We start from the raw sequence: 13659 nt of genomic DNA, 5'->3' as shown, positions 1-13659 counted from the left end.
CTGACATGGAAGACAGAGTCTGGAAGGCTTGGAAGGTTCAACTGTGACCAGCTCAGGCCTTGCACATGAGTAGGCGCAGGAGGGGACTGGTTGGCCAGACTAGTCTCTGCAGAAATACAGCATGGGGTTCTGGCAGAAGGTGCTGGAGAGGGGAGGGTCCCAACCAGCTCAGGCCTTCCCTGCAGCCCCTCCACTTTCAGTGACCAGGGCGGCCAGCAAAAGTCCCCTCTGGAAGCCCAAGTCTGTAGCTTCTGCCTGCCTGACCCTGGACAGTCGTTAGCCCCAAGTGGGCTCTGATTGCTCAGAGCTGAGGTTGGACTGAAGAGAAGCATGAAGGAGCCAAGAGAGAGGAACAGGAGATGCTGGGGCCGGGAGGCACCCCAGACAAGCTTGACCTCAGTCGTCGCCTTGACCAAGAGCCAGCTCTGGCCGAGTCACCCAGAACCGTCCCCCGTTTTTCCTTTGCTCTTGGATCAGCATCTCTGCTCACATCAAAATGCTCCTTACACCCACTCTCACCGCCTCCTGGGTCTTGGGTCCCCGCACACCTGTGGTGCTCCCCACTCCCCCTGCTCCCAGTCAGCCGGTGGCATAGGGCTGTCACCCTGTCACCACTGCAGTTCAGTGGCTTACCTTCCTGACAACAAACAGCCAGGACCGGAAGTGCAGTTTGCTGTAGGGTTGGCTCATCAAAAGAGGAGACATTCGCCATTGGTTTCAGATACCGAGCTGTCCACTTTCTCCCCAAATTCCAATCCGGGGGGCTGTGCAGCCAGATCCCTCAAGTTTGCAGTGTGTGTTCCAAGGACGTGGTCAGTGCAGGGTCACTGTGAGAGGGACCGCTCTGCCTGTGGATTTACAGTGTGAACAGGTGGTGCCATCTTCCTGGGATGGTGCAACTGAATGTCTGAATAAAAAAGGAGGACCAGGTGACTTCTCAGAGGCCTTTCCAGGCCGGTAATTTTGTGTCATTTTCCCTAACTAATAATTGCCTACTTAGTATTTTGGCAAAAGGATTGATGTAAGGTTTGAAAGGCCCTGAGTTGCTTCTATGGGAACTGAATATCCCCCAAAATAGGTAGATTGAAATGGTTAGGGCTTTCCACGCAAAAATTCCGCCCATCAGTCGGTGTGTCTTCTGGAGTTACATTGTTGACTACTGGGTGCATTTGTAGCAGCGTATGTACCATTTCAAAAATCAAGGCCTGGCTGTAAACTAGCATGGCATAATTTGGTCTTCAGCACACTCATGGAACTGTTTCGTTTTAGTCAGAACTGTAATCAAAGACCACTAAGAGCTTCTTAGATTTGAACTCGGGTGAATCTGCATTCACGCCTTGACTCTTGAACCCGCTGCTTCTCTCGAGTCTGGGAGAGATTGAGTGCTGTCTCTGTTTAGTTGTGTAATCAGATGTGTGACTTTGGGCTCTTTCTTTTAGACTCTTTTACTCAAGAATGCATGGAGGAGAAGTCGTTCTTCTGCCGCGTCAGGTGAGCCCACTCACTGGACTCCCTCCTTTTAATGGCACCAGCCTTTCCTCCTGGGCTCCTCTTGTGAAGGCGGAGGAGGCCTGGGTGTGCCCTCCACTGGTTCCTGCTCCTCGGGGGGCGTGGTGGGGGGAGACAGGCTGTCAGCTTGCCTGCGCCCCCGCGTGTACCCACGTTTTTCAGTGTGAGGGGCTCTGCAGGAGTGCCCCTGCCACTGAAGAGTCTGCGTGGAAACACACTTTTATAAGCTGCATTTTAAACGTGCACAAGGAGTTAAGACAGCACAGTCAACAGTGGAGGGGTTTAACCTGCTCTTCTGGAGCCTGTCAGCCTGAGGAGCCTGGACTTGCCATCTACCACCTGGGAAGGCGCAGACCCCAGGGTCTGTGAGGACCCCTAAAGCATGAGCAGCCTTTGGTTTGGGTGCATTTTTCCAGGGAGAGCCCCCTAGCTTTCCCAATAGGTTTTTGGCCCGAAACAGGGAGACGGGTTGAGCATCCCACTGCAGGGCCAGGAGTGACCCCCGGGCAGACCCTGGCGCCCTCAGAAGTCGGGGCTAGGACCCACTGTTGGAGCAGTGTCCCTAACCCCAATTAGAATGCAAACTGCTGCAGAGCAGGGCTGCTGGAAGGGCCCTGTGCTCCCTGCACAGGGCTGTTGAGTCCTCGATTTACCCTTTAACGTCACCGGATATTGGAGGGAGAGGACAGGGAGTGGGGTATTGGGGCCAGCTCCTCGGGTTGGGCAGAGGCCCAGACCACAGCCCCAGGGCAGCGTGTCCAGCTTGCCCTGGGTCCCCAAGTGAGGAGCCTGGCTCCGCTCCCTGGGTGGCTGTGCAACAAATAAGAGGAGTGCTGAGACATAACAGCTGTTAGGAGAGAGGTACCTAGCAACAAAGGACGCTTCCTTCTGCCGTAATTCCAAACCTCTCCTCATGCCTCCTCTCCAGTGTCGGGAAGAACCACGAGAACGAGATTCGCTACCACCCGTTCCGCATGACGCCTTACCTGGTCAAGGTGCGGGGCCCACACGCCCCCGAGAGCCAGCTGTGCTGCGTGCTGCTGGCCGAGAGAGTGCACTCGGGCTACGAAGGTAACAGCCAGGCCCGGGCCGGGCGTGGGCTCCATTGGTCCCTCAGTTCCTCCCGTGCTTCACACACAAGCCTCTGCCTCTCCCCCAGCCTTCAGCAGAGGCTGCATCTCCCTGGAGGCTCGGCACACCACCCTTGTCACCTGGCCGTCCCCGTGCCCCCTGCTACACCATGTCCCCATGTCAGTGAAGGGGTCTAGGCACCAGCATCTCTGACCCATGTCCAGGCTATCACTGCAACCGTGTGTGCTCTGTCCCCCTCCCCAGTTGCTGTCTCTCGTCCAGTAGCGAGAACAGCCTGTCGGGTCCAGGGCCCCAGGTCCATCTCATCCTCGTGCAGCCCCAGACCTCAGCCTCGTGGGCCCCCCTGACGTGCAGGGACACTGCTGCCTACTCAGAGCTCCAGACTGTCTCCACCCACTGAGAAGTTAGGTGCCGGGCATCCCTCCCTCCCACTTGGCCCATCCTGCCTTCTCCTGAATCTCCTGTCCTCCTGGACACATTCTGGCTTCTGCAGATGAGCTGGCCTCCTGCCTTCCAGTCTTTGCTCCTGCTGTTTCCCTGAGGCTCCTCCCCTCCACCTCTGCCTGTGGAAATCCAGTCACAGCAGGCTTGTCTCGCCAGGGGTCCCTTCCTGCTCCTGCCAGCTCCTCAGGCCACCCTCCCCTGAAAACAAAACCCAAATCTGGAATCTTCCCTTGAAGCCCAAAGGACCCCAGTGCTTTGCCACCCTGATGTGTCCTTCTGGCGACCCCTCCTGATAGGCTGCCTGTGACGCCATCCTCAGGCCAAGGTACCTGGCCAGAAACAGTAGACCCTTACCATGGCAACTCAGCTAGCCGCATGATTCGTAATTCTCTGAAAGCAGGTGCCATCCCTAACTGCTTACTCACAGGGATCCAGCCATTCCATGCTTTATTGTATTTATAATCTCTCAGTGGTGGACGATGCCTTTTTTAAAAAGGCATTTCTGGAGAGTGATAGAAACGTTGTTTTTAGTATGCGACTTTCTTTCAAATGTTCAATGGCTTCCTGCATATAGAATGTTCTCTCCCAAATATTCGATAAAGATTTAGAGGGGTGACTCAGATTTCAGCAAGTTATTCCCCAGAATGATCGGAGTCTTCTTCGGAATGAATCGTTTCGGAATTTTGAATGTTCATGATTTGGTTGTTGAGGACGGTTCTGGATTTGTGACTTCTTTTATGCACATTGCCCTATCACCTTTGTCTGCCTTGGAAACTGTCAAATCCCAAGACAGTGACCTTTGCTGAGAATTTTGAGTCCAAATACTTAAACTCTTTTTTTAAAAAAAAAGTGATTTGCTCAGCTCTCTCTTGTTTGATTTTAAGTGAAGACTGCCTTCCAGCATGATTTTGCTGAGAGAACCCCACACATTGCCCCGTGGTTCTGTTAACGTGTCACTTCCCAGCTTTCTAGGAAATTGGTCCTGGAAACTGGTCCACCAAGAAGTTGAAAGGGGCGCCGGGGGGGGGGGGGGGTCTGCCCGGCTCCCTTGGCGACAGTTCTGTTGTTCAGAGTCCACTTCTTCATTTTTTCTTTAGCTGCCCGTCACTCTGAGTCTACATGGGATTTTCTAGTGGTTGTAATATAAACTACACGAAGTATCCATTTCGTGGAATCAGAAATTTGTGTAAAATTCCATTCTTTCAGCCCCCAGAATTCCTCCTGAAAAGAGAATTTTTACGACCACACACACCCCAAATTGCTTGTTCCAGGACGTGGACGACAGGTGAGTGCCGAGACTCGGTCCCTCCCTCCACACCCACCTCCCACGCTCCCTCCTGTCTTGGAATCAGTATTGCGTCCTTCCTGCCAGCAGATCCCTCACATGATATTTAGTGTTTCATCATTTTCTCGGTAGTTACTCAATAACAACTGAATAAAGCTCAGTGAAGTTTCATGTTTTTGACATTGAAGCTGTGTAGCTAATGTCACAGCTACGGCTGCATGTTGGTTTTACTTACGTGATAATCAACAGAAATGTTTAACTATATATAGCCAATGAAATAATTATGAGACTAAACTAAGAACCTCCTAAGATGTGAACACTATATAAATAGAGCGTTCTGAGGAGCTGGTAATCTTTCTAATTGAGCCTGTCTTTATAATCCTGTTTAAACTTGTTGCAGAATCAGACACATGAGTAAGGGGTGGTACAACCAGGGACAGTGTGCCTGAGACCGTGTTAGGGTTGAAGCTGGAGAGGCCGTTGGCAGGATCCCAGCAGAGGTGCATCTGCCAGCCTTTGAGCTGCAGCTGCTGCAGGAAGGGCTCACCCCCGTTCCTCTGCCCAGAGCCCCCCTCGGACCCCCTTCCTGGGTCTCCCGCCCGGGGTGCTGCAGCTGTGTGAATGGTGCCTGACCTTCTGAGAGGCTTCTGAGTTAGCGGTGTTGGGCCAAGGCCCCCGGGGTGCCTTCCCCCAGCTCCTGCACAGATGCATGAAGACACAGCGAAGGCCACTGGCAGTGGTCGGAGAGGACAAATGCGAAGTGGCCCTAGAAGCACCAACATGCTGGGCTTTCCCAAATGGGCCAAGGTGGCCTCCACAGACGCCGTCAAGGATCGGGTCCTCCCCACTGCCTCCAGCTGGCCCTGAATGCTCCTGGACGCAGGCCACGGGGCCTCTTGGGCAGGTTCTGCTCTCTGGCGGCCAGGAACCGTCAGCCTCCAGCCCCAGGCGGCTCAGGTGCGTGCTGCCCACCACCTGCAGCAGAATCACCAGAGAGACAACTTCAAGAGGCAGCTTCCTGGGTCCCACCCAGCCCTGCCCAACCAGGATCCAGAGGGTGGGGCCTGGGACCTGCATTCGTAAAGCAACCCCAGGATAGTTTTTATTCCCCAAAAGTGTAAGAACTCCTGTCTGCAAACTGCCCTAGGTGTCTGCTCACTCGTGTGCAGGAGGGTTGGTGAGCAGGTGTATGTGGCATTATGGGCCGGCAGTCTGCAGAATCTTCCTTGGCAAAGCTCCGTGGGCAGCCTGGCCCACAGAGCCCAGGGCAGGGCTCCTTGTCCCCCTTGTCCTCCTCCTCCTCCCCTTCCTCCTCCTCATCCTCTCCTTCCTCCCTCCCCTCCTCCTCATCCTCTCCTTCCTCCCCTCCTCCTCCTCATCCTCTCCCTCCTCCCTCCCCTCCTCCTCATCCTCTCCTTCCTCCCCTCCTCCTCCTCATCCTCTCCCTCCTCCCTCCCCTCCTCCTCATCCTCTCCTTCCTCCCCTCCTCCTCCTCATCCTCTCCTTCCTCCCTCCCCTCCTCCTCATCCCCTCCCTCCTCCCCTCCTCCACCTCATCCTCTTCCTCCTCCCTCTCCTCCTCCTCATCCTCTCCCTCCTCCCCTCCTCCTCCTCATCCTCTCCCTCCTCCCCTCCTCCTCCTCATCCTCTCCTTCCTCCCTCCCCTCCTCCTCATCCTCTCCCTCCTCCCCTCCTCCTCTTCCTCCTCCTCCTCCCCCTTCTCCTCCCTTCCTCCTTCTCCCCTTCCTTCTCCTCTTCTCCCCTCTTCTTCTTCCCCCACCTCCCACTCCTCCCCCCTCTTCCTCACTGTGCTCCTCCCCCTCCTCCCCTCCCCCTCCATCCTCCCCCTCCTCTTCATCCTCCTCCTCACTCTCCTCTTCCTCGCTGCCCTCACCCTGCTCCTCACCCTCCTTCTCCTCCTCTTTTCCTCTTCCCCCTCCTTCTCTTCCCCTGCCCTCTTCCCCCCCTTCCTCCTCTGGCCAGGCCTTGACCTGGGAGGGCGCCAGGGACATTCTGTACAACCTGTCCAAAGGGAAACACGGGCTGGAGACAGCACGCCTCAGACGGGGAGGAGAAAATGAGAGAGTGACGCTGTGCCCACGAGAAAGTTCCACACCACGGGGGATGGGGGAGCTTCACTCTGAAGACTCGAAGGAGAACGTCCTTCCACGTGAGCGGAAGAGTTTGTGGAAACATCTGTTTGGATGAGGGGGACTGGCCTCCAGTGGGAGACTGAGATGCAGCTGGGGAGGGGACACTGGACGCAGACAGGGTGCTGGACACACACAGGCAGAGGAGGCACAGAGAAGTTCAACCCCGAACGTTCTCCCAGAAAGCAAAGTAACAGCTTCAAGCGAAGACCTGGTGGGCACAGGGCACAGGCCCCCCAGAAATGGTGCCTCCTCGGGAGCCACAGAGCCTGGACCAGGCACAGAGGCCAAAGCCACCAGAGAAGGAAAACAGCCTGAGCTGGAAAAGATGCGCCCAGACAGGGCTGTCCGGGTCCAGGCCAAACTGGTTGAAAAAGCCATGCCAGGCCGCGGTCTGGCCAAACTTAGGCATGACGCAAAAAAAGAAAAAGATCTTAAAAGAAGAAAAACAAAAACATTATCCTGATTTTTTCCTTCAGGAAATTAGACATAAAGCCAGCACATTTAGCCTCCCAGGGCCACGTGGGGCTCATGGGGCCTCGTTTCCCACCACAGGCTGCGGGCGCTGCCATCGTCTGTCTGCTGGTCATTGAAAGTCTGACTGTTTCTCCATAGCCCAATTCCCAAATTTTGATCTTTGGGGAATTGGAAGTCTGTCTCTCTTTCCCAACGAGTCAGACAGTTCTTGGGGGCGGTCTGCTGCCCTGTTTGGAGGCTGTATTCTGGAATGTGCCCTGATGTGTGGCTGTGGGGCTGAGGCCGGGTGCCTGCTACCGCGGTGACGCCTGTGTGTGTCCTTGCCTTGCAGGGCGGTCCCCCTCCTGGGCTACCTACCTCAGGACCTGATCGAGACCCCCGTGCTCGTGCAGCTTCACCCCAGTGACAGGCCCTTGATGCTCGCCATCCACAAGAAGAGTAGGTCCCCTTTTCCTGGTCAATCCTGAGAGCTTTGACAGAGCTAGTGCACTCCTGGCCTTCCTCCTGCGGTCGGCACCCAACTGAGACAGGTCCACGAGCCAGCAAGGTGCAGGACTGGATGACCCCCTCCCTGCCCGAGTCCTGGCGCTATCAGCTGGCTGGTCCAGAGCAGTCAACTCGCATGGGTTCCTGTGTGGCCCGTGGCCTGAGACCTGGCATCTTGTTTTAAGTTGGGGAGTGGGGACAGGTTCAGCTGTGGCCGGGGAGGTAGTGACCAGGCCAGGGGAGTGGATGACACATGTCCCCACCACGCCCAGGCCTCACTGACACAGGTGACACTGAACATCCCTCTTAGAGAAGACCAGTTGAAGCCAGCAGAGAAGTGCATCCTAAAATACGTAATGACGCTACCAGGAACAGTCCCTTGTTGCAATTTAAAGGAAAACGGGATTGAAAGCAGTAGCTTTGAAGAGGTGTTGGCATCTCTTCAGTTTTCCAATTATCTCAAAATCAAGTGCATCGTGACTTGTTTTCTCTCACTGTGGACACTGGCTGCTTCTCCTGCGCCCTGAACTCTGTTCTCGCTCTCCTAGTCGTGCAGTCTGGTGGGCAGCCTTTTGACTATTCGCCCATCCGGTTCCGCGCCCGGAATGGGGAGTACATCACACTGGACACCAGCTGGTCCAGCTTCGTCAACCCGTGGAGCAGGAAGATCTCCTTCATCATCGGGAGACACAGAGTCAGGGTGTGAGTGCTCCCAGGGCCCAGCGCAGCTCGGGGCCCTCGCTTCCCCACCAGCACATGGCACAGGGCAGGACAAGGGGACCAGGACCCAAGTCAGCTCCCCCCACATACCCCCTGATCTCTGCCCCAAGTTGGGAGGGACCTCACTCTGGCAGAGCAGTGAAAGGAGGAGGGCAGTGGGGAGTAGACAGGTGGCAGCCCGGAGGTCTGCCAGGAGGAGGCAGGGCCTGGAGGGGCATGCCGCATGGGACCCAGACTAACAGACCAATGGAAACTGCACAGGGGCCCTTTGAATGAAGACGTGTTCTCAGCTCAGCCATGTGCGGAGGAGAAGGCCCTGCACCCCAGCATTCAGGAGCTCACAGAGCAGATCCACCGGCTGCTGCTGCAGGTGGGTGGCTGCCTACACGCCCTCTCCCTTCCCCCTGTGTACGCAGCCCCAGAGCTGACCTGAGTCCTGGGGTCGCCACCCACTTCCTCAGGCTTGTCTCGCTCCCTCTGTGCCCTGGTGCCCAGGTGTGTTGTCTGTACCACCGTGTGGGCTGGTTCGGGCCAAGTCTGTGCAGGCCCCAGACAGTGGACGCACCTGCATCTTGTGCAGTTGGGATGCCCACCCTTGCATGCTTGGGCATCTGTGTCTGAACCGCAGCCCTGGCTGAGCGGCTGAAGGACACACCCAGACCTCTGAGCCCCGGCTCAGTCTCCGAGTCTCGGGTGCCAGTCCACACGTGACTCTGCATGCGGGTACAGGGGGCGGGTCACTCCCATACAGGATGCCGCACTGGCTCCAGGGGTCTTGAGGATGCCTTGAGGCATCCCTGTCCTTGAGGACACAGCACTCAAGAAAAAGTGGTGTGAGCACCGTGAGCCCACGGCTGAGCAGCTGTGTGCTCTCAGTCACCGTAGACTGTGGCAAAAGTGAAAGGCACCTTTTTTGTTTCTAAAACCACTTGATGGAACCAAGGCTGGCCAGGACGGGCCCCCGGCCCTGTGAGCTGAGGGAGATGGTTGACTGAATTCCCTCTTAGCAGAGAGTGACTGGGGTCCTGGCACCCAGCACAGTGGATGGAGGCTAGGAGACCACTCTGCAGCCCAACCCCGGGTTCAAATCTGGCCCCACCTTGTCCTCGCTGAGAGCCCCTGGGCAGGTCACAGCCTGTCGGGGAAACAGGCATGTCGGGGGGACTAAAGCCGCAGCTCTTCCAGGAGAGCTTGACCAGCACCAGCCGCACCCCCGGCCGCGTCCACAGCCCTCCCGTCTGCTCTCTCCCCAGCCCGTCCCCCACAGCGGCTCCAGCGGCTACGGGAGCCTGGGCAGCAACGGCTCCCACGAGCACCTCATGAGCCAGACCTCCTCCAGCGACAGCAACGGCCACGAGGACTCCTGCCCAAGGAGAGCCGTACGTCCCTCTCTGTCCCCATCCCTGAAAACTGCTGACACACACGGAAGTTACGAAGCACATGGGAAACCACTTGCTAGTCATAATCCCAGCTACTCCTGGCCACTCTCTGAACTTCGCTCACTTGGGACTTATCCACAATCTCTTAAGAGAGGAAGCTGCTAAAAACGGTGGCTAAGGGTTTGGGTGAAAATTATTTAAAGCAGGTGAATCAAGCAAAAGTGAAGATTTGACTGTAGGATAGAAAGAAGAACGTGTAACCTGCCATTTCGCTTTATTTTTTATCCTTCAGAATCGTGAAATGCGTTTTACGCAGCTCTGCCTCTCAGAGTTCTCATTCAGGACGTGTTTCTGTATTGCTGGGATGGTTTCCGCTTTTCTGGGTTCTCACTGGGGGAGATGGTCTGAAATGCATTGTGGGTGTCCTACAGTGAATAATGTGTTCATTTTGTTTTTTTTCAAGGAAATTTGTAAAAATGGTAACAAGGTCAAAAACAAAAGTCATTATCCTGATGAATCTGGAGAACAAAAGAAAAATTCTGCTACAGGTAAAAAATTATTCACCATTTCCTTAATAAACCTTTAGTATGGCAAGGTGGGAAGAGGGACCTGGGTTTAATTGTCATTCTGGACGGCAGGGAATTTGCCTTTGAAATGTGTGCTGCATCCCTCCCTGGTCAGTGGTCCATGTCTGTGAGATGCAGGGCAGCCCGGGCCATCACTCATTCGGCATCGTGGACCCTTGTGTGTGTGGGCACCTGGCACCCTGCGGGGTGTGGCCGAGGTGTGCGTTTCTGCCCCAACGGCCCCTTGTTCTCTGGGCTCTAGAGTGGCCGTGGGATCGTGTGCTCACACTCATATGAGCACATGCACATGTTTGCCCCGGAGGGGCTGCGCAGCTGTCCCACAGACATTCAAACCTGAACCCGTCTGAAGTGGAAGGTGCCAGCTCTGCTCCTAGGCCATCCTCTCACGTGGGCCCCGCTGGCATGGGGCTACCAGCCCACCCCCGCTGCAGCCTGATCCCGCCTCAGCACACTGAGACTTCACACCCTCACACTTAGGCTCATGCTGCCCCTCTACATGTACACACACATACACACATGCACGTGCACACACTCGCACACCTGCATACACACACACCCCAGTCCTTTTCCACTCCTGGGCTCTCGCTCATCCTTTGCGCTCAGGCCTCGCCTCCTCCAGGAAGCCTCCAGTGAGCTGCCCCTCTTTTCCTCTTGGCTGAAGTTTTGGCCTTCGGGATACATAGGTGTGCACTTTGTCCCTGGTGGACACACTGCATGCTACCTTCTGTGCTGGGTGTTCAGGACACACTAATGAGCAGGACACAGCTCTGCCCTTCAGGGCCCTGGAGGGACCAGCATGTGGTGAGGGCAAGAACAGAAATGTCCGTGGGAAGCTGCACTGGAGGCGGTTATGATGATAATTGTTGTCGTCGCGGGGTTGTGTTTGACAAGACTGACCGTGCCCAGGGCAAGGAACGTTGGTTGACCAGAGAGCACCTGGGATCTTATTCAGCCCAAAAGTTTCCAGAGTTCAAGAGCTGGCCTTTCCCACTGCTGAGTCCCTGACCATGGGCACAGCCCTGGCCAACTGCCACCGAGCCCCCAGCCCGGGTGACAGTCTCTCCAGGCTCCTGCAGTGACACAGCCGCACTCACCCTGGCTGCCTGCGTATCAGGCTGTCCCTGGGTCTCCGTGTCTGTGAGGCTAATCCTGCGCCCCAGCCTTAGCTTTAGCTAGAAGTAAAATGCTTTATAAATGTAGACTGTGCTTTTTGGAGGGAGCAAGTATTAACTGAAAGAACAATTTTATCATTCTTTCAGAAATGCACAGTCGTTCCCCTGCTCAGAGGACAGCCGTCCCGGCTGCAGAAAAGGACAGCTCCGGGGCCAGCCCCGCCAAGGCCAGCCTCCCTGAGGAGCTGGCCTGCAGGAACCCGCCGGCCGGCTCCTACCAGCAGATCAGCTGCTTGGACGGTGTCATGAGGTGCGGCAGTTGGGGCCCCCCCGCCAGGGCGTGGCACCTGGCTCCCAGGGCTCTCGTGTTAACGAGCCCTCCGCCACCCGCCCCGCAGGTACCTGGAGAGCTGCAGCGAGGCCTCCACCCTGAAGAGGAAGTGCGAGTTCCCCGCCAACGTCCTCACACAGAAGGCCAGCGATAAGCGGAAGGCCACCGTCGGCCCCGGGCTGCGTTGCACAGGTGTCTTGTTCGTTTGGGCTGTTTGCCGTGTAGTAGCTTAGGTCCCCTCCATTGGGCTCAGGCATCATTTGAAGGCCTGGAGTCCCCTTCTCCCCCCCCATATGAATTCCGAGCAGCTTCAGGGACACAGTATGGGCCTGTGGGCTGTTTTCAGAATGACCAAAGTACCTCAAAAGTCAGCAACCTTCTTATGAGCTGGAGGTAAAGGCGATTCTGGACTTTGAGAACAGGATTCTGCTGGGCTGCGGTGGCCTGGGGCGTCTCAGGGTGTCATTCTCGGGCAGGTCCTGTTTCCATGGTGTCTCGCAGGAACGCTGGCCTGTGAATGTTAGCCTGACCCACGAGCCAGATCAAATCTCAGGCCCCTCAAATGTTGTGAGTGTTGCTGGTGGTCGTTTCCGGGATCAAAAGTCAGGTAGCCCATTGTTGATGAGGCACAGTTGGACAGTCAGGCTGTGAGCGACAGTCTGCACCCTAGCCCCCAGGGAAGAAGAGCAGACCACTTGCTGGCTCTCCCCAGAGAGTCTGCTGCTGGCTGCCTGGCAGCCCCTCCCCACCAGCCCACGGAGGGGCTCCGGGCTTGGCCAGAGCCCCTGACCCAAAGTGCCCGCGGCTGCCCAGCCGCCTGCCTCCTCCCAGAGGACTCGGGATGTAAGACAGTAATTGTTCCATTTCAGAATGTCCCCCGTGAATACACACCTGAGGACAAATCGTCACCTGCCAGGATGTGCACAGACTGTGCGGTCACTTGGGTATCCGAGCACCGTCTAGCCGGGGGCGTGTCTTATCCGAGTGGTTCCATTTTTATTACGTTTTGTGTCTGCTTCCATTTTCTCTTATAAAGAGACGGCATCGCACCCCAAGGTCAACAGCCACGCGGACGTCAGCGCACACTTGACCTCGCTGACGCTGCCCGGCAAGGCGGAGAGCGTGGTGTCCCTCACCAGCCAGTGCAGCTACAGCAGCACCATTGTCCACGTGGGCGACAAGAAACCACAGCCTGAGCTGGGTATGCTCGTTGGTTCTCGGATGGTATCAAAGGCAATCAGATTTTAATAAAAATTAGAAGTGTTGACTGCCATATTAAAATTTTATTTGTTTTTCCAAATGCGGGAGTACTCTGCCACAGCCCACTAAGGGGGTTCCAGGAAATCTGGGCGCATGGAATGCGGGGCGGGCATGGCCACACCTGTCCTCATTCCCCTCTGTGCTCTGGCGCCACCTCGTGGCAGTTGTTGTAAATATGGAAGGTGTGATAATGGAGCTGAGCCTGGCCCCCCAGAACTGAGCAGGGATCCCAGGAGGGCCCCCCACCTCCCGCTACATAGATGGGGTTGCAGGCCTATCCCTGCCCAGCCTCAGCCTCCCCTCCACGTCACCCCCAGCAGGACAGCCAAGGGCGTCGTTGTTGAGCTGTCTTGTTCTTCAGAGCAGCCCTGAGTGAAATGAATCCTGAATGTGTGCTTTGTTTGGAAGACGGAGATGCTGATGGAAAAGTAGGGGTCCAGAGAGTCAATGTGGCCTTTCAGGACGGCCGGTGGGTCCTGCCTGCCCTGTCCTGTCTGCACCGGCCGTTCCACTGATCACACTGTCTCGCCCCATGGTCCTGAGCCAGGCCAAGGTTGTGTCCGAAAAGCTAAGGACAGCCTAGGGATATCTTCGCCGTCAGAGGCTGAAACCCCAAATTTCCATTTGTCTAGAAGACTGATCCCAGAGACCCCGGGGTGATCGGGGCTTTCCGTCATGCGTTCGCCTTGATTGTTAAGTTTCTCAGAAAGCTGAAGGGCTGCAGCGTGACTTTCATCCCCATGCTCTGGGCACCGGGGAGGAACCTTGTCTGTGAAGCATTTCTCGTTGGGTGTTCAGCTGTCTGAAATACACGGGCCCCTGTGGATG

The 13659-nt window shown here is 56.2% G+C and overlaps 1 protein-coding gene across 3 annotated transcripts in view; it reads left to right on the top strand.

The window, feature by feature from the left end:
• The window catches only part of PER2 (period circadian regulator 2), a 42528-nt gene that overhangs the window by 17040 nt on the left and 11829 nt on the right, over positions 1-13659 (top strand). For all 3 annotated transcript variants that reach the window (XM_023642708.2, XM_023642710.2, XM_023642712.2), the window contains 11 exons: positions 1440-1491; positions 2438-2580; positions 4252-4330; positions 7288-7394; positions 7991-8144; positions 8424-8532; positions 9416-9541; positions 10005-10089; positions 11388-11550; positions 11639-11763; positions 12608-12772. In XM_023642708.2, coding sequence (XP_023498476.2) covers positions 1440-1491; positions 2438-2580; positions 4252-4330; positions 7288-7394; positions 7991-8144; positions 8424-8532; positions 9416-9541; positions 10005-10089; positions 11388-11550; positions 11639-11763; positions 12608-12772 — 1308 coding nt within the window. The remainder of the gene's footprint in view (positions 1-1439; positions 1492-2437; positions 2581-4251; positions 4331-7287; positions 7395-7990; positions 8145-8423; positions 8533-9415; positions 9542-10004; positions 10090-11387; positions 11551-11638; positions 11764-12607; positions 12773-13659) is intronic.

Source organism: Equus caballus, chromosome 6 (genome assembly GCF_041296265.1).
Source record: "Equus caballus isolate H_3958 breed thoroughbred chromosome 6, TB-T2T, whole genome shotgun sequence".
NCBI lineage: Eukaryota > Metazoa > Chordata > Mammalia > Perissodactyla > Equidae > Equus > Equus caballus.
Note: the sequence above shows the minus strand (reverse complement) of the source record. Positions and strands in the feature narration are given on the sequence as shown.